A 25684-nucleotide genomic window follows, 5' to 3' on the forward strand; every position below is an offset into this window, starting at 1 on the left:
GGTGCTGACACTTGAACCCAGTGCCTCACACATGCCAGGTGAATGTGCTACCACTGAGCCACAGCCACAGCCCCTCCCCAGGTACTTTTGAAAATTACGAGAGAAAGAAAAGGTGGGGGGCGTGGAGTGGGGGATAGGGGAATAGAGGGAGATAATTTACATATAATAAAATGCTAAATCTTCGTGGTTTTTTTTAATGAAGAGAGAGGAGAGAGAGAGAGAATTTTAATATTTATTTTTTAGTTCTTGGCGGACACAACATCTTTGTTTGTATGTGGTGCTGTGGATCGAACCCGGGCCGCACGCATGCCAGGCGAGCGCGCTACCGCTTGAGCCACATCCCCAGCCCTTTGTGGTTTGTTTTTTGATGAGTGATATAATTATATGCATCTTTGTACCACCACCCAAAACAAAACATGTTTCTGAAACTCCAGAATGTTCTCTCATATCTCCTTCTAGTAAGTCTCCTACCAACCATTTTCTGATTTTGGCTACTGTTAGAGTAGATTTGCTTATTCTTGAGCATCATATATATGGACTTGTATAGGACATATTGTTTTGTGGGTTGTTTTTTTTTCACTCAACAGGTTACTTGAAGTTTATCCATGTTGCGTATGTTGTCAAAGAAAAACAAAGCCAGGTAATAAAGTGCTATTGGGAGATTTTAATCAGTACTAACTCTTAGAGTTCAGTTTAAGCCAGCATGAACTGAAGTAACTGAACTTGAGTTTGAGTAGAGGTGACTAGTTGTTTTAGGGGGAATGATGAAGCAGGGAGGTGAGCAGGGGCTCAGTAGGTTCAGGAGGTGAAAAATTACAAAGAGCAGGAAGGCTGGTTGGTTCATGGACACCCAGCTGGCTTTGCTAACTGGTGCTTTTGGAAGTTAGGCTCCTGCTTCCCATGGAGGCTGAGGCCAGAGCCCTGTCTTAGGTATTGAATGAAATGGCCAGTTCTTTTGGCAGCCTTGAGTTTCCTCAGGCAGGAAATTGAAGGGGTGATGGGCTGTTAGAAATTATGTTAGTGTTTGCTCAGATCTTTGTAGGCCAAGGCTGAGGCCTGTCAGGAAGAAGGCTCAGAGGAGCCTGGCTAGAGTTGGGTCCAGGAGAGAATCTTTGTCAGTGTAAAACGATTTGTGTCTTTTTCCTGGTGTGTGATTTTTTTTTTTTCTTCCTGAGCATTTACCTGCTGATGGACATTCACACTGTGTCCAGCGTGGCCATTGTAAATGGGCTGTGAACATTCTTATATAAGACTTTTCATTTCTCCTGGATTCTCCTTGCTAGGAGTAGAATTGCTTAATCATAGGGTGGTTGATACTTAACTGCCAAACTAACTTCCAAAGCGGCTTATCAGTTTACACTTCCACCAGCAATGTCTCAAAACTCCAGTTGCTCTTTATCTTGTTAACATGGGTATTGCCTAGAGGTGCCAGATAGCATCGAATTATGGCTCAAAATGACATTTCCATGGTGACTCATTTTTCACATTGGCCGTTTTGATATCTTTTATGTACTTTCTGTTCAAGTCTTTTGTTAATTTATTATGTATTCTAGATAGGAATTCTTTAACAGATGTGGGTGTATTATACATATGCGTATAGGAAGGTAAAATTTAAAAATATAATTTACAATAGCATAAAAAACTGGGAGTAAATTTAATGAAAGACAGGGAACACCTTTACACAGAAAACTATAAAATATTACTGAGACATTAAGGACTTAAATGGGAGATACATTTTGCTCAGACATTAGAAGATGTGATATAAAAACCTTAAGGTTTTTATTCTTTTCAATTTAGTATATACAGTGAGATCCCAATCAAAATACTATCCATGTTTTTTGAAGAAATTAACAAATGTATATAGAATAGAGGATCTATATCATTGCCCTCTACCTTCCCTCCCTCTGCAAAAACAAAACAAAACAAAACAATTTCAAAATAACAGAGATGGAGAACTTATACTGCTCAGTTTTGACATTATTAAGTTTTAAGATTTGCTGTAACACTGTAGTAAAAAAAATAGTGTGGCCCTGGCATAAAGATGGATGAATTGATGAATAAAATGGAACAGATAATTCAGAAATAGCCTACATATGTACTGTCAGTATTGATTTTAGCCTCAAGTAAGTCAGTTCATTGGGAAAAGGAGAGTCTCTTGACCTGGTAATTCTGGATCATCTGGATCTTCAAATGGGAAAAAAAGTGTTGACCCCTACTCATTCCATATGTATGAATCATGGGTGGATTATAAACTTGTACATCAAAGCTAGAATCAGAGCTTCCTATGAAAAGGAGAAAATATTTGCAATATTGGAAGACCAAATGTTTCATAGACAGAATGCCAAAAGCACTAACTATAAAGGAAAAGTAGATATTTTAAGAAAATGAATAGGCAAACCTTGTTCATGATATATGTTCTTTTTTAAAATTTATTTATTTTTTAGTTTCCGGCAGACACAACATCTTTGTTTGATGTGGTGCTGAGGATCGAACCTGGGCTGCACGAGCGCGCTACCGCTTGAGCCACATCCCCAGCACTATGATATATGTTCTTAAATCCTTTTTTCCCCAAAGTAGTTTAGCATTATTTAGATCCAGAACATCTTGTTATTATATTACATATTGGTTGTTGTTTTATAAAGTTAGAGATGGGACATTGACCCAGGGAACTCTCTAACTGGATTCCCCTGTTTATTTCATCGTGTTGTGAATTTTGATCCCTTTTTCATTTATACTTTGCCCAATAGCAGAGCGAGTAGATTATATTTTTAATTGACACATAATAGTTGTGCATACTTACAAGGTATAGTGTGACATTTCAGTACATGCTAAAATGTGTAATGATCTGATCAGGGTAGTTGGCATATCATATATTTACCATTTCTTTGCATTAGAAGCATTCAAAATCCTCTCTGCTAGCGAAATTAGTTGTGGTCAACAATAGTCATCCTATTATCTGTAGAATATTAGAAGTTATTGCTTCTATTTACCTGCACCCCTGTACTTGTTAACCATCCTCTCTATCCATTCTACCCCACACTCTTCCTGCGTATGGTAAATAGTATTTTCCATTCTACTTCTCTGATATCACTTTTTTAGCTTCCACATAAATGTGAGAAGGGACAGTCAATTTTAGATCACATTAATTCATATAAAATAATTATATATTAGATGAAACCAGAAGACAAAACAGATAGTATTTTGAGAGATGGGGAATAATTGTTGCCTGTGAGTCTTCTTAAGTGTCAAGGCCAATTTTTTTAGGTGGTTCAAGTAAAGACTGGCAGATGAACTCAGACCTCGTAGACAGGGCAACAAATGCAATCTCCATTTAGGTGTAGTCTGTTGCCCTCAAGATTTTGCTTCCTGCTTTCCATTTATAGACCAAGAATAAAACCATCAGGAAATAGAAACTAAAGATGTGACCAAAAGAACTGAAAGAATAACAATAAAATTCAAGTTGGAGATAGTACAACATTTTAAAAGAGCACAGCAGTATGCTGTCAAAACCCTAGTCTTGAAATCTTAATGCTGAGAACAGTCAGTTGATTTTTGTATTCACAAATACGTACCTGTACACACAGATAGGCATACACACACACACACACACACTCACTCTTTTTTTTTTTTTTTTCAAAGAATTTTTTTTTTAATATTTATTTTTAGTTTTCGGCGGACACAACATCTTTGTATGTGGTGCTGAGGATCGAACCCGGGCCGCACGCACGCCAGGCGAGCGCGCTACCGCTTGAGCCACATCCCCAGCCCTCACTCACTCTTTAAGCAACCAAAGTGTTAGGAGGGAAACAAGAAGTGAGGATAGGGGAGATCTAAATCCAGGAGGGTAAGTAGGTTTGAGAGGTAGTAGAATCCCACTACTGCCTAGAAGTTCTGCAGCTTGAGGAGCTGCCTGACTTTGTTTGCAAAGCAGCCTTCCTCCTAGGCTTTTCCAAGGGTGATCTGTGTTCTTGTTTGTCAAGCATTTGGAATAATGCCTGGCTTGTCCTAAGCCCTCGGTGAGGTGCCAGCCTTCCTCCTGGCAGGGACAGCAGGGAGGGCCTCTTCCCTTCCCCAGCCTGCTGGGAGGGGTCTCACACCTCTCTGCTGAAGGACCCATTGTTGCAATTGACACTTATGCAAAGGGATGCCGCCTGTAAATGCTTCTGGAGTGAATGCATGGTTGGACTGGGTTGGAGTTCTCACAAAGGAATGTGAAATGATTTTAGGTGGGACCAGCCAGACATTTTACATTTCAATAGGTAAGAATTTATTAGTGTCTCCCTAGGAGAAAATGCTCGGAGCCAGTCAGCCCTGGGTGATAGGCAAATGCCTGGGGAGTGAAAAGACTTACCGAGCCAGTGGTAGGTGACTGGAAATTGAGAGCAGTGGCCGGTTGAATCAAGACTGGAAAATGTTGAAGGTCTTTCCAAATCTGACAGTTTTGATTATTTTAATCAGAGTTTTAAAACAGGAAGTCAGGATATATGGAAGCAAGGGAAGTTGTTTGGGTTTTTATTTTGAGCCGAGGAGCGCAGTGGAAATGGACCACAGCGTCCCGATGGTGTGAGGACACACTGTTGGCAGCGCTGGGTGACTCGGTGCTCTCTGTGGGCAACGTGTGTGTGCACGCGCGCGTGCAGACAGCTTACATACAGTCATAGAGATGACTATACGATACAGATACATTTTTCTAACTATTAGGAACATCCTCTGCATATAAGTTTTAGTCTGCTTTGTTCCCGGGATGTTCATACCCTCCTGTTCAGTGTTCCTGGAGAAAGCTCCTGTGCCATTGCTGTGTTCGCTTAGGGTGAGCCCTGAAGTGGACCGGTTAGGTCTGGCCGGTGTGTCCGGCTGTTCTGCCTGTTGCTGCAGCGCCTCGCACAGGGTTGTGTAGCTCTTGTTTCCAGCCGCAGCGCTCGAGCGCCCTCTTCCCCCTCCTCCTACAAAGCCAAGGTCTATTAGAAAATGGTTTTGTTGCCAGTTTGTTAAAGGAAATATTGCTGTTTTTGCTTTCATTTTGCATTTTCTTGGATCATCAGTATTGTTTTCTTTGGGTGGGGGGAGTACTGGGGATTGAGCCCAGAGACGCTTTTCCACTGAGCTACACCCCTAGATCTTTTTATTTTTTGTTTTGAGACAGGGTCTCAAAAAGTTCAGGGGGCTGGGGATGTGGCTCAAGTGGTAGAGCGCTCGCCTAGCATGCATGCGGCACTGGGTTTGATTCTTAGCACCACATAAAAATAAAACAAAGATATTGTGTCCACATAAAACTAAAAACTAAATTAAAAAAAAATAAAAAAATAAAAGTTCAGGCTGGCCTCGAACTTGCTATCCTCCTGCCTTGGCCTCTGGGATTCAGAGGTGCACCACTGCGCCCCATCGGCAGACACTTTCTAAATTTCTCTTTCCTGTCTCCTCTCAGCAGAAGGCACAGATGAGCACTGTGTCAATTTAGGGTTGGACAGAACCTCAACTGCAGATAGGGCTTTCCCCACTAGATGGCACTGGAAGACCCTTTGAAATCAGCGTTGAACAGTGGGAAAGCATGTTTTCCCTTGCACCTAGATCTTCAGCTCAAGCCTGAGACAAAACCTCCAACAGCCTTAACCCTTACTAGTGCATGCTGATATTTTCTATTTTTTTTTACATTTTTTATTGGTTGTTAAACATTACAAAGCTCTTGACATATCATATTTCATACATTTGATTCAAGTGGGTTATGAACTCCCATTTTTACCCCGTATACAGATTGCAGAATCACATCGGTTACACATCCACGTTTTTACATATTGCCATACTAATGACTGTTGTATTCTGCTATCTTTCCTATCCTCTACTATCCCCCCACCCCTCCCCTCCCATCTTCTCTCTCTACCCCATCTACTGTAATTCATTTCTCTCCCTTGAGATATTTTCTATTTTACTTTCCTTCCTACTGAAAAAAAAAAACAAACAAATAGGATTGCACACTAATTTCATGTCAATGGGTCACAATTTACTGTTCCAAAAGCAAATTATTTTAGATAACCGAGAAAGTTTACTGTTATAAAACTTTGCAAGTGTACTGATTTCCTTTGGGAAGTTTGGATCACCAAATCCTACCTGTCAGTGAGTGTTTTGCACGTTTGTGTATTGAGTTCGCTGCGTTAACCCATGTGCTTCCCTCATGGGTGTCTGGATGTGCAAACAGATGAGAGAGACTGTGGGAGACAGGTTTGCACAGAATCTGGCACCTACTGTAGCAAGGTAGGAGTAAGCCTTGATGGTGGTACAAAGAAAAGAGAAGATATGGCATCTGCTTCAGGAGCTTAGAATCCGCCTGGGAGATACACACACACATGCACACACCACACGTGCACACGCACACAAACGCACACATACACATACTTAAGTTCCTTCCTAGTTGTGTAGGAACATGGAAATGGAGATATGCTAAGGGTACCAGTTAGGATGTTTTAGGCTGCAAGTAAGAGGCCTTCTTAAATTGCCTAAACGATAGACACGTATCACACAGACTATATGTTGACAGCAGACCAGGCTGCAGTTCCACAGAAATTTAGGGTGGCCTTGGGATCCAGGCTCTTCTTGTCATGACTTGTCAGTTGTCCTAAGGCCAGCTGACATGGTTGCCAGAAGGTGTCCAGAGCATGATCAGGGCTTTAGCTCCTAGTACTGCTTGTAGTACAGATACTGCTCCTGGTAGTGTAGAACTTAGACTTTGGTCATGTTTTCTGAGTTGGTTTATTTGTTCCTGGTTTCCCCACTGTGATCTCTAAAGAAGTGTCATTACTAGTACTTGATACAGAATTGGGAGAAATACTTAGGTAGCAATTCGTGATGCTCACCAGTATCTTTGGTTCTTCCTCTGGGCACACACTGTTTGGTTTTGTGCAGCTACCTGGTCAGCTCTGACCAGTGAGTTCACTGAGTAAACAGGTAGTTAACAGTGTTCTTTATGAAGTATGAGTGGGGTTTTTGCTGTTTAGAGTCCTAGGGAAGGTGAGAAACGACCACTGTGGGATCCATAGTGGGCGGTTTAATGTGACAGTGGATGGATGAGTCTATTTAAAGGTGCAGTGGGGCTCTACAGTGTGCATTTATTGCCCTTTGTGGTACAGTTGTCCTCTATACCTGGGACCTGGGCAGTGGAGCCTGGGCCTGACCTACCAGCTGCACTCATGGCCTACTCTTTGGCCCCTTCCAGGTTTGCAGTGAGCGTTGGCTACTGGCATGATCCTTACATCCAGCACCTCGTGAGGCTGACTAAAGAGAGGAAGGCCCCTGAAATTAACAGAGGCAAGTACCGTCTCCCTCCCCACCACCTGCTCACCACATAGGAGACCTGAGGTTTTAGGGATTCGTTCTTTTTTTTTTTTTTTTTAAAGAGAGAGTGAGAGAGAGAGAGAATTTTTTTAATATTTATTTTCTAGTTTTTGGCGGACACAACATCTTTGTTGGTATGTTGTGCTGAGGATCGAACCTGGGCCGCACACATGCCAGGCGAGCGCGCTACCGCTTGAGCCACATCCCCAGCCCCTAGGGATTCGTTCTTAAAAGAAGTTCTAGCATGCACTCCTTTAACAGAATATGAAAGGAATAACCCTAGCTTCCTTACCAACACACTGTGCTATGAAACTTTATTTGTAGGTGAGGTTGAGGGTCATTTTCTTTTATAAAAACCCATTTATATATCTTTTACCATGAGCTGTTTGTTCATGTATGGGATTGCTTTCTACTTCTTTGTTATAGTGTTGGTTAGTGACACTATTAGGCTTTGTAAGAAATTTTCATTAAGAAAAACCAAGGACTTGAGGCAGGTGCATGATTTATCCTCAACCCCACTAAGAAATTGGCTGAGGGCTGGGGATATGGCTCAAGTGGTAGTGCGCTCGCCTGTCATGCGTGCGGCCCGGGTTCGATCCTCAGCACCACATACAAACAAAGATGTTGTGTCTGCCAATAACTAACTAAATAAATAAATATTAAAAAAAAAAAAAAAAAAAAGAAATTGGCTGAATGACCATAATTCCCCTGTGTGCAGGGAATCTTGGCCCCTAAAGAGGAATCCTTTGGGTAGGGTCTATAAGAAATGCCAAGAAGCAGGGCATGTGGCACCTGCCTATTATCCCAGCTACTTAGGTGACTGAGGCAGGAGAATTATAAGCTGAAGGCCAGCCTGGGTGATTCAGCAAGACCCTGTCTCAAAATAAAAGTAAAAAAAAAAAAAAAAAAAATTTAAATTTAAAAAAGGGTTGGGGGTATAGTTCTTTGATGGAGTGCCCCTAGGTTCAATCTCCATATTACATAAAAAGAAAAAAAAAAAAAGCAAAGAGATTTTAAAAAGCAGTGGTTCCTGGGAACACAGGTGAGCTGTTTTCCTTTGCATCTCTCCCATGGTCTTAAGGCGGATTTCCTAACAAATGTTATAGAGATGGGGACCCCACGTGGTGCTTGGTTCTGGTGAGGTGGGTTTGTAAGGAAAATTCTGAGTGATGGCTTGTTTCTCTGCCCTCTCAAAGGATATTTTGCTCGAGTCCATGGTGTCAATCAGCTTCTAAAGGCTTTTCTCCAGAAGACAAAATGTCATTGTCAGGTTCTTAACCTTGGGGCTGGGATGGATACCACCTTCTGGAAACTAAAGGTAAGTGAACCGCCCCCCCCTCCAACCTGTCCAGTTGTTTCAGTTTAATTTTTTTTTTTAATGACAATACCTGTATTTTTATTATTTATTTTTATGTGGTGCTGAGGGTCGAACCCAGCGCCTTGCACGTGCTAGGCAAGTGCTCTACCGCTGAGCCCCAGCCCCAGCCCCAGCCCCAGCCCCTCAGTTTAATTTTTTGAAGACGTTTACCTCGGTCAGAATTTTTAAAAGTATTTTAAAAGGTGCGCAGTGAAGCCTGTCTCCACCGTCGCCTGCCTGCAGGCTCCCCACAGCACTGTCTGTCTCAGGTTTTCTCTCAGCAGGGTCCTAATGAAATCAGGTTGTTCCTCATTGCTGTTGTTTCAAGTGGGATTAGAATAAAAACCCATGTATTTCTCCTATGTGTGTGGATATATATCAGGAAGAAAATTCTATCAGAATTCCTGGGCAAAGAGCATTTGTAATTTTTATAATAACCAGGATCTGTTCTCTACATCATGACATCTGGTAAAATTGGGAGGTTTTCAGGGCTGAGGTTTGACAGTCAGGTGCACAGGCCTGCTGTGGTGGCTCTCTGATGGGATCTTTGCTAGGGCTTGGGGGCCAGTCTGATTGCACACACTCATGTGGAAGGAAACCTGATTCTAGGTAGCGGCAAGATCAGGACTAAAGTGCTGCTCTTTTGACTCCAAGACTTGATTTTTATTGCTAAGTCTTTTCCCTACAATATCTTTCCTGGTTCCATATTCTTTTTTGTAGGTTTTTTCAGATTTTTCTTGGTTCTTCTGTGAGGTCAGTCATGAAGCAATAATGGGTACGTGCATTTCCCCAGTTTTCTGGCAGGTCAGACCTAGGTGAATTAGAGTGTGGACATCACCCGACCTGCAAAGCTCGTCCCTAATCAGCTCACCTGATAAGGTTTTGGTCCTCAAGGTTCCAGCCTTTCTCTTACGTGAGAAACCAGTGGCCTCAGCGTAGTCTTGAGGTACATCGTTTGCCTCTGTGTTCTTTGAGATAAGATAACTAACACTCGTGAAATGCTTAACACACATGATCTCATGAGTTAACATGAGAGCTTTGGGAATGGGGTCTTAGAAAGATGGCAGAAATTGGGCTGTGAGAGGTTTTTTCATCCAGGATCCTACAGCCAGGCCTTTGGATTGGGGAACACATTGGAATCAGCTCATCAAATCCCAGATCCCCTCTTCTTCACATATGGCCCCTGTGGTTGCTCAGGGGGTTCTCTCTGGTGACATCCCCTCTTCTGTAGGTCTGTTGAGTCTTTGTAATGTAGTGTACCGTGGTGTGGTGTAAGGGCCTGGAGCAGACACCACGGAAGAGGACATGTTGTTATAAGTCACTGCAGAAATCTCTCCATTGGGCCCAAGACCCCCTCATCCCATGATTGACTTTTTACCCCATCTTGTAGGTGGGTTAATAATTAATCTGAGATTTTTCTTTCTGAGCAAAGTACGCTGAGGTTAATGTACCCCTTCCAAGAAAAAATGTTGTCTCTCAGTAGTGAGGAAGGAGAATTGCAGAATATCTGAAAGTCCTTTGTGGAAACTTAACACTTTTGTTGATAATTACATTGGTCTGATATAATTTTTTTGTGGGAGGGTTCTTATTTTTAATTATTTATTTTTTAGTCGTAGTTGGACCCAATACCTTTTTATTTTATTCATTTATCTTTATGTGGTGCTGAGGATCAAACCCAGGGTCTCGCACATGAGAGGCGAGCGCTCTACCACTGAGCCGCAACCCCAGCCCGGGTTCTTTTTTAATATGTGTAGGTAGTTCCCTTGTTTGCTCTTTTAGAGTAGGAGTTGCAAACTCTAGGCCATGGACCAATCTGCTTTACCACCTGTTTTTGTGAGTAAAGTTTTATTGGAACACAGTTACTTCCATTTGTTTGCGTATCGTGCTCTGGCAGCATATGACAACGATGACAGCAGAGTTGATTAGTTATAACACAAACCATCTGGCTTGCAAAGGCTAAAATATTTATTTTCTGGCCCTTTGCAGACAAAGTTTACCAGTCTCTGTTTTAGAGTTATATGTTTCGGTGAAAGTCTAGGGAAACTCTTATCCATGATCCTTTTGTCTCATGCATCCTCACACCCTCCATCTGGGATGGTTCCTTTGTACCTGCAGAGTTTAGCAGGGAGTCATGGGCTCTCTGCTGCCACTACTGCCTGAGCTCCTTCCATGTCATCTCAGGGGACCAAGACTATTTGTATGGTGGGAGATTCCTGTCTGCAGGAATGCCAGTAATTCACAAAAAGAATAACAGGGGAGTGAAGTCTTTTAAGGTGCCTCTGCTTCTTGATGTTTCTTGAATACTGTTTCCATACAAAGGCCCAGCTGTGTAGGGGAGGCGGCCTTTGTGTCTGAGTGATGCTCTGTTGCCAGCTGTCCTCAGGCAGTGGTACTGGGTCTTAGCTGTCTTCCACATCAACTCACGACACGCAGGCTCTTTGGGTGTGGAATGTCAAAGGTGTAGAGAATCAGAAGCAAAAGTTGGGACATCACTTGGTGAAGCCATTTTTCTCCTGTCAAAATCGAGAAGGAAGGGGTCTCCTAAAAGTGCCAGCGTGTTGTTTGGAAGTGTTCCTCTGCAGTGGCCTCTTGTTCAGAGTCTCAGGTAAGCTGGCGCCAGGGCCAGCTCTTGAACAAGGAAGCTCTTCTGTAAAAGTCAGAGGACGCTCTGCTGCCCCTTCAGCACTGGATGCTCGTGTTTCTCATTGTCTGTGGAATTTCAGATGACTCTTACCTCTTAGTCCCCTGCGAGTAAAAATTTGTTCCTCTGTGGTGCTGGGAATGGAACTCAGGGCCTCCTGCATGCCAGCCACTGAGCTATGTCCCCAGCTGTCAAGGAGCGTTCTGTTTTGCTCTTGAGGGGGTGAAACCCAGGGCCTCACAAGGGCTAAGTGTGCACTTTCCTGCTGATCCCCTCCGGCCCCGAGTACACAAGTCCTTAGGTGGTCTTGTGGAGTGTCTTAGCAGACGTGGCTTCTGTATCCCCTCTACACATGTCCTCCCAATATTTTCAAGGCCCAGCTCTTAAGGCCACAGGTGTGTGCTTGACTCTGAAGTGTGGACAGCTGAGGTTCAAGACCCTAGGTCTCCTAGGATACATTAGGGATGTCTTTTCTTAAAAAATTAAGCCCCAGGCTCTATCCCCTGGGATTTCAACCCGAGGACCTTCTCTGGTGGACAGTTAAACCTCACAGCCTCATGTTTGCTCTAAAGGTGGCTTTCCTGCTAGGAATGGGTGCTGTGACTTCTGCTCCGTCATGCTGTCCTCGGTGTCAGCTCCTCTGAACATCTGCCTGCTCCTCCGTACCTGGTCTCCCTCTCTTGTCACTGTCCTCTGAGTGGTTCCCCTGTGTGCCCAGTTGCTCAGGTTAGAACTCTCCTTTCCTTCATTGCATCTTGCACCACTGGAGCCATTGCCAGGTTCAGGATATCAGCGGTTTTCTTTTTCATCCTTTTTAAAACCATAAGGAGTTCTTTGTTCCTGGGGTATAAATACAGATGGGAAGTGGGACATGAGTGAGCGAAAGGGGAGAGGCTGGCCCTTGTTTGTTGCAAAACCTTAGAGGCGTGAAGAAATGCTGGAGGCGACATGTATGTGCAGCTGAAGGAGACCAGGAGGGGTGCTGTTGGAGTGGGCAGGAGGTGACCGCTGAGGAGGAGTGGCTGGGTATGAGAAGTCGGCAGGTGGAGTGGGTGAGTGAGCCAGGGGACTATGGGCAGGCGGCTGGAGGGACTGTGCACTGCCAGACGGGGTGTGTAGCCAGCAGCCAGGCTAGGGAAGGCGGCCGGGAAGCAGGGCCACGGGTGTGTGTGTCTTTCACACTTATCTGTCTGTGGCCCACAGTGAGAAGCTCATCCCGAGCCAGAATCCAGGCCTGTGCAGCTGTGCCTGTCAGCAATGAAGGCACAGAGGGGAGGTTGACCAGGGCAGGCTGCCTTCCTAACCCTAACCCTAACCCTAACCTCCATAAGCCTCGCAGCCCCGAGGTGCAGTCACTTTCTTTACTTTTTAAAGGAGGACCTCTTGGCTTAGGGAGTTCAGCGATTTCCCAGACCTCACCACAAGTAAGATGTGGAGCTGGGATTTGCATCCTGCCCTGGCTCTGGAGTGCCCGTTCCACACCACGTCAGCGTCCTCCACCATAACACAGAACACAATCACCAAAACTCAGCTCCAAAATAATACTTAACCTTCACTGCATTTGTCATAGTAGCTATTTTATTCTATTTCATTCAGGAAATGCTGGTCACAGTGGCTTCCTGACCCTCTCTAGTTATCTCAAGCTGCTTTTGAAGAAAACTATGTTTGTCCTACTTCCCAGGTGCCTCCACTGTAGACGCCCCCTGTAGGTCAGGCTCCCTAGACTTTCTTACATGGACTCTATAGAAGCCTCCTAATGTTTCCTGCATCCAGTCTTCCTTCCCTCAAATCCGTTCTGCTTATTGAAACCAAAATAATTTGAAAAATATACTTCTGACCATACCAGTCCCCTGACCTGAGACCCGTATTCAGCTGCATAGCTCTTCAGCACTTAGTGCTTGGCACATGGAAAATGATCAGCGACTGGTGAGTAAAGAAATGATTTTGTGTGCTTTTCCCCAGGATGAAGATCTTCTCCCAAGTAAATATTTTGAGATTGACTTTCCAATGATAGTCACGAGAAAGCTGCACAACATCAAGTAAGTGTGGTTTCTTGGAGGGAAAGCCCACCTCCTGGTAGACAGGAGGTTTGCATGCTGGAGACTTCATTCCAGGTCACTGCTTTTCTTGGACCTCCTTCCCACTTACTTTCCTGCCCTGGGACCCTCGTCCCTACATGTCATGTAGACTTAAGCAAGGATTGCACCGTCCCTTAGGACTCTTCTGTCCGTTGATGTGATTTCTGTGAAAATGGCCCATCATAGTTGAATGACCTGAAATTTTGTCTCTTGTTTACTTTCTCTCTTTGGCATAGAAAGGTACCCGAGCAGAATAGCTGTACAGTAAATGTTCTGTTGTTTCTTGCATGAATGAGTATTCGTGAGACCTATGGTGGTCTTCTGAGTTCAGTACTCAAGGAGTTTGCAGTGTTGTAGACGACAAGTCTGCCAATCTTTGCTGGGAGCTTTTCTTTGCCTGTACCACATTCAGTGCTTCGCTTGGGTCGTCTCAGTCGGCCTGCACAGCAGACTCAGTGAGTGGAGCCCTGTTCCAGTCACCTTTTGGCAGTGAATAATCATGAGCTCAGAGAAGTTCATCCGCCCCAGGTCCTGACTAGGAAAGGATGGAGCTGGGGTTTAAACCCTTATCTGAAGACCACTGTCAGGGCTTATAGTTTTTACTACCCTCTCCACCCACCCCTCTTTAAATTAGTAACAAATAAAATTCTAATCTTTGCATTAAAAGTTTAATAGATATAAGTTTCAGCTTGTTCTTCAGACATGTCTAATCTCTGCCAATTGGGAAATATGTTTCAAGCTTTATTTTTTTCCTAGTCTGTATTATGAAAATAAGTTTTTAATTTTTTCTAATATAAAATTACATTTTATATTAAAAATGCTTTTTTAAAATTTATTTATTTTTAAATAAAGTTGTAAGTTTGTTGAAGATGTGCTTTTTTTTTTTTTTTTTTTTTTAAAGAGAGAGAGAGAGAATTTTTTTATATTTATTTTTTAGTTTTTCCGGCAGACACAACATCTTTGTTTGTATGTGGTGCTGAGGATCGAACCCGGGCCGCACGCATGCCAGGCGAGCGCACTACTGCTTGAGCCACATCCCCAGCCCTAAAAATGCTTTTAAAATGATGGCAGATCTAATACTTTTGGAACTGCATAGTGCTACTAAGCTAGCTAGAACTCTGCAGTGAAACAGGAGTACATTGGCCTGTGGTGTTAAGCTTAGAGATGGCTTCCTGGGAAGAAAAATGGATTAGGATTTGGTTGTTGTGATAAGTGAATTTGGCTGATATCTCATTTTTTGTATTTTCTGGGTTAAGGGAGTTAATCACATAAAAGTTCCTAGACTTTGGATTTAAGAGTCAATTCTTGGCAGACACCGTGGTGCACACTTGTAATCCCAGCAGCACAGGAGACTGAGGCAGGAGGATTGAAGGTTCAAAGTCAGGCTTTGGTGAGTTAGCAAGGCCTTATGCACCTCAGTGTAACCCCGTCTCTAAATAAAATACAAAAAATGGCTGGGGATGTGGTTCAGTGGTTAAGTGCCCCTGGATTCAATCTCTAGTACCAAAGTCAATTTTTTAAATTAATTTATTTTAATTAGGTATATATGACAGCAGAATACATTTTGATTCATTGTACACAATTGCAGCACAACTTTTTATTTCTTTGGTTGTACATGACGTAGCATCGCTCCATATTTGCAGTCATACATGTACCTAGGGTGATGATGTCCATCTCATTCCACCATCTTTCCTGCCCCCATGCTCCCCTTTGCCCAGTTTCAAAGTTCCTCCATTTTTCCCATACGCTCCCCCATTCCCCTGCCCATTATGGATCAGCATTCGCTTATCAGAGAGAACATTTGGCCTTCGGTTTTTTGGGATTAGCTTACTTTGCTTAACATGATATTCCCCAACTCCATCCATTTACCTGCAAATGCCATAATTTTATTCTCTTTTAATGCCGAGTACTATTCCACTGTGTGTATATACTACATTTTCTTTATCCATTCATCTATCAAAGGGCATCTAGGTTGCTTTCACTGTTTATCTATTGTGAATTGAACTGCTGTAAACATTGATGTGGCTGTGTTACTAAAGTATGCTGATTTTAAGTACTTTGGGTATAGATCAAGGAGGATAGCTGGGAAGAGTCAATTCTTACAACTACCTGTGACAGAGAACAGCTATTGCAGATTTTTGGGGGGAATAAACAAGAAACTAGAGATGTTCTGAATACTGGAACATTTAGAATATTCTTGTTAGCCAACCATTAGCTATTTCTGAGTTGAATTACTTCATGATCACTGTGTGATTTGGACATCAGATACAGAGCATAGTACTTGGCTGTCCTAACTTGAAACCTGTGTCTGCTGAGTTTTTTATTGTACGTGCACAAGGTCAAATGTAATTAATTGAAAGCTTTTGGGAGTGGCTCTTGCTTTGAACAGAAGCAATGTATTCAGGTTGAATCTATCTAATCAAAAAATCTGAAATCCTAAATGTTCCAAAATCTGAAACTTTTTAAGCATCACATCAGATTAATAAAGTAATGTGCCAATAAAGTCTAGGCAAATATTCCCAAATCTGAAAGAAGTCTGAACTCTCTAAAACTTCTGGTTCCAACCACTTCAGATAAGGGATACTCAGCCTGTATTTTCCATTCCCATAGTGGGTATCTGCATTTTGGCAGTAAATGAGCTCATGAGTAAATTGGTGTGTAATTGGACTCATTATTTTTTTCTCTTTCCCATTTACGCATAGAAACAAGCCTCTCCTGTCCAAGCCCATCGTAGAATTACATTCGGAGGACATGCTTCATATGGGCAAGTATCCTTAATGGTAGCACAGTCTGGATCATCTAAATATTTTTGCTTCAAATCCGCCCTCCCTTTTTCTTTTAATAGATGGTGTGAGTTCTGTCATACAATGAATACCTTTGCTGATACATTTACATTTATATCATGGTTGCCATGAAGAAATTTAAAACAAGCTTCTGTATGACTCTTTTTAGATGTCCAATCCAAAATCTTTTATTAATTTTAATTAGTTGTCAACATTTCAAAAATAGATTTCTCATAAAATATTTGGGGGGTAGGTATCAGGGATTGAACCCAGGGGTGCTTAAACAGTGAGCCACATTCCTAGCCATATTTTAATATTTTACATTTAGGGACAGGATCTTGCTAAGTTGCTGAGGCTGGCTTTGACCTCGTGATCTTCCTGCCTCAGCCTTCTAATGAAAATAGTAGTTTTTCAGCTTTCTTTGGAAAAATCAAGATGTAGCAACATTAGACCCCAATCCCTAGGTGGTGATAATTAGTCGTGCCTGCCCCATTTAGAGGTGACCTGCCTGCTGCCCTCTATTCCCACCTGTCTGTTGTCTTGACCTGCGCCAATCATTTATGTCATTTGCTTGGCTCCTGCAGTTTGTATTTCCACCTGGCATTTAATTATGCATGTTTCTAACAAAACTTTTCTCATTTCTGAACTTTCCAATTTGTGGTTTAAAAAAATCTCCCTTACGGGGCTGGGATTGTAGCTCAGTTGGTAGAGGGTTTGCCTTGCATGGGTGGAGGCACTGTGTTTGATCCTCAGCACCACATAAAAACAAATAAATAAAATAAAGGTTAAAAAAGTGAATTAAAAAAAAAAAATCTCTCTTACTAGAATATTTGTGTTTAGTTTGTGCCTGACAGAGACGTTGAAGGGGTTTATAGTCATTTAGGTCAGAAAACTTGCTCAGAGAGGATGGCCTTCTTGGATGGTCAGCACAGATAACACAGTAACCATCGGGAAGCTGGATAAGCCTCCATTTACGTATAGCTTTAGTCATCCTCGTGACTGGACTCCCAATAAAGTTTGTCCAGAAAATATCTTCCCAGCCTTTGTTTCACACACAAATTATCAGTAGTACCTATTCAAGGTTTGCCATTTCCTGGACTATTTGCTCTCTCCCGCTTTGGCTGTTACAGTTTTTTATATTGGGTTAACATTTCTGTCAGCTTTACGGTCTGTATTGAAGGATCTACTACTTAACATTACCTTTGGTCAAACAATGTGGACATACGTGAAGTAGAAAGTAAAGACCTCAAGGGTTGGGGTTGTGGCTCAGCGGTAGAGCGCTGGCCTAACACATGCGAGGCCCTGGGTTCGATCCTCAGCACCATATTAAAAAAATAAATAAATAAACAAAATAAAGGTATTGTGCCCAACTACAACTTAAAAAAAAAAAAAAAGAAAGAAAGTAAAGACCCCAAGAGAGCCAGTGCTGGAGTGTTTTCTTTCCACAGATGTGCAGTGGTTATCTTTTCCTAGAGGAAGACAGACAGATGCATGGATAAGTACACCCCTGTGCCTAATGCATAAAAGGTTCAATACATTTTTGTTGAATCAATGTATAGACACACTGAATGAATGTGTATTGTAGCTCAACATGTACTTGCTGAATGAGTCTCTGCTTCTATATGTAAATGTTGATGTTTTGTAATTTTAATAAACAGTGAATAAATTATACACACTGTTCTGTAACTTGCTCTTTTTGTGTCCTTGTAAATCACAATTATTCTTTTTGTGTCAGACTTTATAGATTTGCATCATTATTTTTATGGCTTTATAGTACTTGTTTGCATGGAAATTTCATTATGTTTGATCTGTTTTCTACTGATGGTCATTTAGGTTGCTGCCTTTTTTATGTTTTTACATTAAACTGTATTGTAGTAAATGTATGGATATGTGCATATTTTCAGGAATTGCTAATTCAAGGAATTGCACATTATGAGTTCTGATAGCTATGGCTGCCCTGCTTTTCAAGTCTCTTTTTATGAATTTATATTTTAGTAGAATTGGTGAGGATTCTGTTTCCCTATTACCCATACGGGGTTTGATCATTTAAAAAGTCTTACCAATCTGATAGACTGGAATGTTGCCCTATTATTTTAAAAACGTATGTAACTTTGAATGCTAGTGAATTGGAATATCTTTCCCTGGTTATTTAAAAATATTTTTATTAGTGCATTATAGTTTAATAGAGGGGTTTATTTCCACATTTCCATAAATGCATATGATATAGTTTTTCCATTTCAGTCCCCATTCAGTCCCCAGGGGCTTTCCAAGTTTTGTTGCTCTTTGAAACTTTTTTGGTTTCATTTGCTTTGTCTGTTTTTTTTTTTTGTTTGTTTGTTTGTTTGTTGCATTGCTTCTGTTTCTTTTTAATTTGTATAAATCATTTATAATAAATGGATGTATTCTTTGAGAAAAGTCCCTTATAAGCCTTTGTGGTTTTGTTTGGTACTAGGGATTGAACCCAAGGTCGCTCAACCATTACATAACATCTCTAGCCATTTTTATTTTTGAGATAAGATCTTGCTAAAATACCTAGGACTTTGCTAAGTTGCTGAGGCTGGCTTTGAACTTGCCATCCTCCTTCCTCAGCCTACCAAGTTGCTGGGATTACAGGCATGTGCCACTGCATGCCCTATAAGCTCTGTGTGTGTGTGTGTGTGTGTGTGTGTGTGTGTGTGTGTGAATTTTTGTTTTCTGTTTTACTTGTCTTTTAACTTTGTGTTTGGGTCTGATGTAGATGAAGATTTTAGTTCAGCTGTTCATACTTTTTGATCTTGCCACCATTCTTCTAAGAGAATTTGAATAAAAATGAAATAAGAATGTGAGTGGAAACTTGAGGAAAGTGGCAGGTGCTAAAAAAAGTTGCAGAAATTTTGTTTAAAAGTAAAAATTATTGTTATTTTGGGTCTGGAAGAATATATAGTTCAGGTATATATAGTTCAGGGATCCAGCACAGGGACTCCTGCTGGCCTCTGCACATGCTGCGTGTGCTCTTCCCTCCTCCTGGCTCTCTTCTCCTGTCTTTGCTAAAGGGGCTCCTTCTCATCACCGGGCTGTCAGCCTAGCTGCCACCTTCTCAGAGAGGTTCCTTCTGACCCCATTGACCTCCTCTCCCCACTGTCTGTGGCACTAGCCACTTGTGTTTGTGTGTTCTTAGTTTTCTCTATTGGATTATTATGGTCCCTGGGGACAGGGCCTCTACCTTTCTGTTCATTAGTACATTCTCAGAAATGGCTCAGTGCCCCACACATAGCGAGAGCTCAGTAAGAGTCAGATGGGTAGACAAAGGGACAAATAAGTCTTCTCTGTGGACCAGGAACCTACCTGGGGCTGTCTCCATTTTACTATAGTTTTTAAATTTTTAAAAAGATTTCCCCCAGTACTGGGATTTGAACCCAAGGTCTTGCACATGCTAGGCAAGTGCTCTGCTACTGACCTGCACCCCGAGCATTTTTATTTTCTTTTGAGATGAGTTCTTGGTTAAGTTTCCCAGGCTTGCCTTAAACTTGAAATCCTCCTGCCTCGGCCTCCTGAGTAGCTGCAATGACTGATGTATAACACAGCACCTGGCTTTCTTTTCCTCCTTAACTCAAGTTAAGGAGAAAATCCTGTGAGCAGAAAAGAATGCTTTGCAATCTTTAAAAATAATTTCTAATATGTCATTGAAGATATATGAATGGGATTGCTGGGATTCAGTCCACATCTCTCTTGAAATACCTGGTGGTGATAGAAGAGATCATTAATTGTGTGATAAAATCTGCACCTTGGAGTCACTGTTGGTGTGTGCATGTATATGTTTAATGACTGTGTTACATTGTGTAAATTTCCAATTTTCTTAAGCCTTTTGCAGAGCATGTGAGGTTAATGAGGCAGATAATTAAAATATGTATCAGGTAGCTTTTTCTCTGTAACAAACTACTGCTAAACGTGTTCTGAAACAGTAGCTATTTATTTTGCTCCTGAGTCTGTGGCTTGGCAAGTTCAGTTGAGTTCCTTTGGGTGAAATCTCTGCTTAGCTCATTCAAGCACTTGCCTGGATTGAATTATCTGAGATTTGTTTTTTCCTCCATTGCGTACCAGGTGTCAAGTTAGGGCAAAGTGTCCCCATCTCTCTGGGCTCAACAGTGCCCTGAATGTCTCAATAATTTCTTCGCAATGCTTTAGGCCAAATAACATCCTGCACAGTTCTGTTTATTAATTAGTCAGGTTCAAATATCTTAAGTACTTATGTCTTAACAACTTACTACTCATTTGAAAAAGGTAATAAATATGAATCGGAAGAGCAAATACTATTTTTATCTCCTTCTTAAGTAACCACAGTTACTATTGAGATGTGTGTCCCTGCTGGGCACTCATGACTTTCTGAATCAGATTGGATGCCACCCCATGTTCCATGTTCACCTGGGACTTGATTTTCATTCACAGCAGCATCTGAAAACTTAGCTTCCCAAAGAGATGGTGTTTGGGAGGAATGCAGGACGATATCATGTTGACACTCTGCTTTGAGCAGGAAGTTTGCTTAAGTTTGACCAATGATGAGTATCTCAGCATTTCCCCCCAGGAACTGAAAATACCCCGATCCATCCCTATATATTCACCACACCATCCCGAAGCCACCTCAGTACATGATTTGGGAACCACAGAGCTCGTCACCTTAATACTGCTCGAGTCACTTGAACATCACCTCACATAGCATTGTTCGTATTTCATGATGAACCCACCAGATCCCAAGCTCTCAATTCCATGAATGTAATAAATATTCAAATATTATTTCAGAGTTACCATAGTGATATATTGTTTAATATCAGTTTTCATAGGTGTTCCACATCTGGGACAGTGGCACAAAATAGGTTAAGAGAAAGGTAGTCTCGGGTGGTGTCCTGCTTTGCCAGAGCCAAGTGAGTGGGAGCATGCGGAGTGGGAATGTGCTCTCAGGGCTCTTTGCCCTCCGGGCTGTGCTCGCACACTCACTCCGGAGAGGAGTCTTGAGCTGGGTCAAAACCACAGTGTGTCACATTTTCTCTTTCAGAGTAATAAGGACTATGTAAGGATTTGTATGTGTGTGAGGGGTCCTGCCATGTTGCCCAGGGAACTCACAGACTCCTGTGCTCCATCAGTCCTCCTGCCTCAGCTTCTTGAGTATCTGGGACTAAAAGGATTTTTAATAATTTAATTCATAAATTTATAAAAATTGCACCACCCCACCCCCCAGAATAATGAGGTTCCTTTGGAACGTGCTCTTAGCCTGTGTCCTCCACAAACACATTTTGTTCCCTGTAAAATGGGAAGGCATCCTTTGAGGGCAGATAAGGACCTGCTGTTTCTGCACAGCTTGAGGAGCCCCTGACCTAAGAGGAGTGACTCAGTCGTGATGGTGGTGTGTGTCATCCTCAAAGTCTGTCATTTAAATGGACATCAAGGTCAGTGGGTGCAGTACTTCCTAGGTGATATGCCCACATGCCAAGGCCAGGGCTGGGCCATTGCTAGATGATGGTTGAGCCTCCAGTCACTGTCCCCATTCAAGTCTGCTGTACTTTGCACTTAATTATAGGAATGATCATTGTGATGTGTGATTTTTGCTTCAATTCTGACTTTAGATCCTAATCTGTGCAATGTATTTCCCCACTGAACCACAGGGTGCTCAAGAACTGCATGCTTCAAATTCTGGTGTTTGTTTTGTTCTTGGTTTTTGTTGGTGTTCTGGCTAGGCATGGAAAAACTCATTTCAAACAAGGGGACTGAATGGGGACTGAAATGGAAAAACTATATTATATGCATTTATTTACAAGAGGGCACATAGACGCGTGAGAATTGCTTGTTTTCATAATGGGCAGACAAGTGCTTTCATATTTCTGTGGTCTGGGCATGGTGGCAGCCTGGGGCAGACTTTGGGTTCCCTGCTTGCCTTTCATTGCTTTCCTGATATCTGTTGGGCTCCTAGGAAGTACTTCCTGTAGCTTCTCGAGTGTGGTCAGATGTATTTGAATCAGCTGGATGGGTTTTTAAAGACAGAGAGGGAGAACCTTCCAGCATCTTTAACTGAGGGTTCTCAGAGCCAAGAAGACCTGATATCAGCAGTGCTACAGGACGGCCATTGGGCATTTCAGCTCCTTGGCTGGTTTGTTCCATTGAGGAAATTGAGCACATGATGCCTGTGGTAAACAAACTCTTCTTTTCTATTGAGAACTTTATTGAACTTTGAATTAAAAAATTTAAGCAAACACATACATTGTAACTAGACGGATGAACCTCTATGGACCCTTCACCCATGTTTATTTGTACCAGTAGTTCACATTATTTGTACAAGTAGTTCCCCAGACCGAGCATCAAGACCATCTGAAAATTTATTAGAAATGCACAGCCTGTTGATCTGTGCTGCAGTAGGCCCCAGGGGCGAGGTGACCCGTGGCTGCTGAAGCTGGAGAACACCACGTCCACCAGTGCAGGCCCCCTGCTGGGATGCTTTAAGCAAATATTGTGTATTTGCAAATACATTAGTACATAAACTATTTTCTTTTAAACATGTCACAAATGGTTGCAACATTTCGAGAACTGCCTCTCAGTGGGTATCAATATTTAAACAGGCTTATTCTTTATCTCTTAATTCAACTCAGTAATCTACTTTAAAGAGAATAACAGGACAGGTACTCCATTGGTGTATAAACAAGGATGCTAGTTGCAATGTCCAAGATGAAGGAAACTTGGAAATACCACATGTCCAGTATGAGGGATTGGCTAGTAAGTTATGTTCTTTTTCCCCTACACAGTGGAATGTTATGAAGCCATTAGAGAATTATGTTCCAGATGCTGTTATTAAGTAGGAAAAGCAGTTTTCAGAATGGGTTTTGTGTGATCTCATTTTCTTTTTTCTGTTCAGGGTGTATGTGTATGAGAGAGAGAGAGAGAGAGTCTCTCTCTTTCTACCCCCCTCCCCCCCGAAAAGAGTTTTTGTTGTGGTATGACTTAAACACAGAGTAAAAAGGTGGAATGTTAGTTTCCAAAACACTCATACTTACCTTTGGAAGATGTAATTTTGGTTATGTTCACACTCTTCTTGCTTGTTTTGTTTTGTTTTTAAACAATGAACATGTATTTTTTTTTTAATAGGCCCAATCAGTGAAGTTATTTTAATTTTGCAAAAGCCGTATTCATTGAAATTTAATCTCCTCTTGATTAATTTCAGTTGAAACAATCTCCTTGCATTTGCAGATGGGCACACACTGGATTCAAAGAGATATGCCATTATTGGAGCAGACCTCCGAGACCTATCTGAACTGGAAGAGAAACTAAAGAAATGTAACATGAATACACAGTGAGATTTCTTTTTAACCTCTTCTTCATTTGTGATTTCATGCTAATTATGAGATGTGGCCTGTTGGAAGTGCAGCTTGAGACCCAATCTTTCATTTTGATTTTTATAAGTTTTGTCATTTCCTTGCTACTTAGTTGCTGAAGTTTTTTTGATTTGTTTGCTTTTTTAAAAATCCGCTGTTTTTAGATCTGCATGACAGTAGGGTGTGTTTTGACATATTATACATACATGGAGTGCAACCCATTCTAATTTTGATGTTGAAGTTCTTAAGCAGTATTGTTTCTCAAGTCTGTTTGCACATCATAATCACATGTATTAGCTTTTAAAAATACTGATGCCTAATATCAAAGTTTGAGAGAAGAGAATTGTATGGACAGAAATAAATCTAGAATATATAATGTACAACTGCCATTAAATAGAAGTGCTTCATAGAAGAAATGGGCAAAAGATAACCAGGCAGCTCCAAGAAGAAACTGAATATCATGTAATGCAGAATATATGACGTATGACTATCCTATGAGGATATCAAGCCTCAGGAGTACTCAGATGGAATTCTGTTTTCCTCCCACCAAGTTAGCAAAAATGGACATGGTATAACCATTGGTGGAAGCAAACTTGGTACAACCATTATGAGGAACAATCTGAAAGTGTCTACTAAAGTTGTAAATGTGTTGTCATACCTACCACAGATCTACTTTGGGGTATATTCTCTGGAGAAGGTCTTGCATAAGAAGGTTGTACGTCATAGTCGTTACAGTGCAGAAAATGGGAAATGTTTGTCAGTGGGAGACTGGATAAATCAAATGAAAAATGAATGGCCTAGATTTATGTGGGGAGAGCTCAACCCTAACGTTGAATAAAAAAAAAAAAATACACAAAATCAAGTTGCATAATAACAGGCACGGTGTGATCCTAAATACATAAAACCAAACCCCCCGTGACATCAAATTTTTATGGTTACATGCTTTCATGTATTTTATAAATGGTCCAGAAGGATTCACACCAAATTCTTGAGAGTGGGCACCTCTGGGAAGATGAGGAGGAGTGAGATGCATGGTTTTAGCATGATGCCACTGATCAACATCAGGTTGGAGTTACAGAGGTAGCGAGAGTTGAAGATGACATTGTCATAGACATTTGTGATTCATAGCACAAGGTGGACGTTTGAGGGGACACACCACACCTTGGCAAAGGGACATGTGAATGATATGGTTTCCTCAGGCACATGTTTTACAGTGGACGTTAGTGAGTGAATCCGTAGTAGACTGGCTAAAGCTGGACTCACTGGTAACCATGGTACCCTGTCCAGGAGAGTGTGAGTCTTAGCTTCTTGTCCTGAGTTCAACTCTAAGCTTCCTCCTTACTAGTTAACTAACAGGAAATGTTTTGTATTTTTTTTTTTTTTAATTTCTTTGAGCCTTGTTTTCTCTCATTATGAACTTGGATTAAAAACTACATCACCATATAGATGAACTGAAGTAATTCATGTTAGTGTAGCTGAACAGAAATAGTAGGCCCTCAGTAAGTGACATCTGAATCCAGCTTTGCTTGTAGTGACCGGTAGATTCTGAAAATGATATGAAAGATCAGGGAAATAATCACTTATAAAGTGGACTAGCTTTTGATGGGAAATTTGCCTCCCTTTTAGAAACTGACAAAATGGATGAAAACAGTTGAAATGACAAGTTTTAGAATTCTGTGTCCGATTCTTCCACATGGTTTCATTATGTTCTGTATTTTTTCTTTATGGGCTGGCTTTTCTGTTTTCTTTCATTTATGTTTTGAAAAAATATGAATCTTCACTTTTAATGCTAATGATTACCTTTAAAATTGTTCTAAAATATTTTAAAAGTTTTCAAATAATTCAGACTTATAAAAACTTAAATGCCAAGATTTCCTAAAAAAGTCGTCTTTACCAGTTTTCCTCACATTAGTATCTTATGCAGAAATGGTTGCCTTTTATATTAAATAACTTCTTGAAACTTTCTCTAGTTGTCAACTTATTAGATGAGGTTTTGGAATATTAGTTTTTCATTCATTCACTCACACACTGTAATAATTTCAAGTGACATAACCTCAGGTTTTGTTTTTTGTTTTTGTTTTTTGGTACTGGGATTGAACTCCGTGAGGAGCGCTCGACCACTGAGCCCCATCCCCAGCCCTATTTTGTATTTTATTTAGAGTCAG

The 25684-nt window shown here is 41.4% G+C and overlaps 1 protein-coding gene and 1 long non-coding RNA gene across 4 annotated transcripts in view; one reads left to right on the plus strand and one right to left on the minus strand.

Annotated features, from left to right (window-relative positions):
- Nucleotides 1-25684, plus strand: part of Lcmt1 (leucine carboxyl methyltransferase 1) — a 48720-nt gene that overhangs the window by 13053 nt on the left and 9983 nt on the right. Inside the window, exons 2-6 of one of the 3 annotated variants that reach the window (XM_015491186.2) lie at nt 7208-7299; nt 8523-8644; nt 13287-13363; nt 16105-16166; nt 23395-23497. In XM_015491186.2, coding sequence (XP_015346672.1) covers nt 7208-7299; nt 8523-8644; nt 13287-13363; nt 16105-16166; nt 23395-23497 — 456 coding nt within the window. Of the gene's footprint in view, nt 1-7207; nt 7300-8517; nt 8645-13286; nt 13364-16104; nt 16167-23394; nt 23498-25684 lie in introns of those variants that run through there. The other 2 variants (XM_048789684.1, XM_048789685.1) reach the window with 2 other exon arrangements.
- LOC125612345 lies at nt 17178-23497 on the minus strand. The gene is made up of 3 exons (XR_007342689.1): nt 23376-23497; nt 19164-19182; nt 17178-17189 (listed from the first exon to the last, which is right to left on the minus strand). It is a non-coding gene; the product is annotated as an uncharacterized LOC125612345 (long non-coding RNA).

This window comes from Marmota marmota, unplaced genomic scaffold (assembly GCF_001458135.2).
Source record: "Marmota marmota marmota unplaced genomic scaffold, marMar, whole genome shotgun sequence".
NCBI classification, from domain to species: Eukaryota; Metazoa; Chordata; class Mammalia; order Rodentia; family Sciuridae; genus Marmota; species Marmota marmota.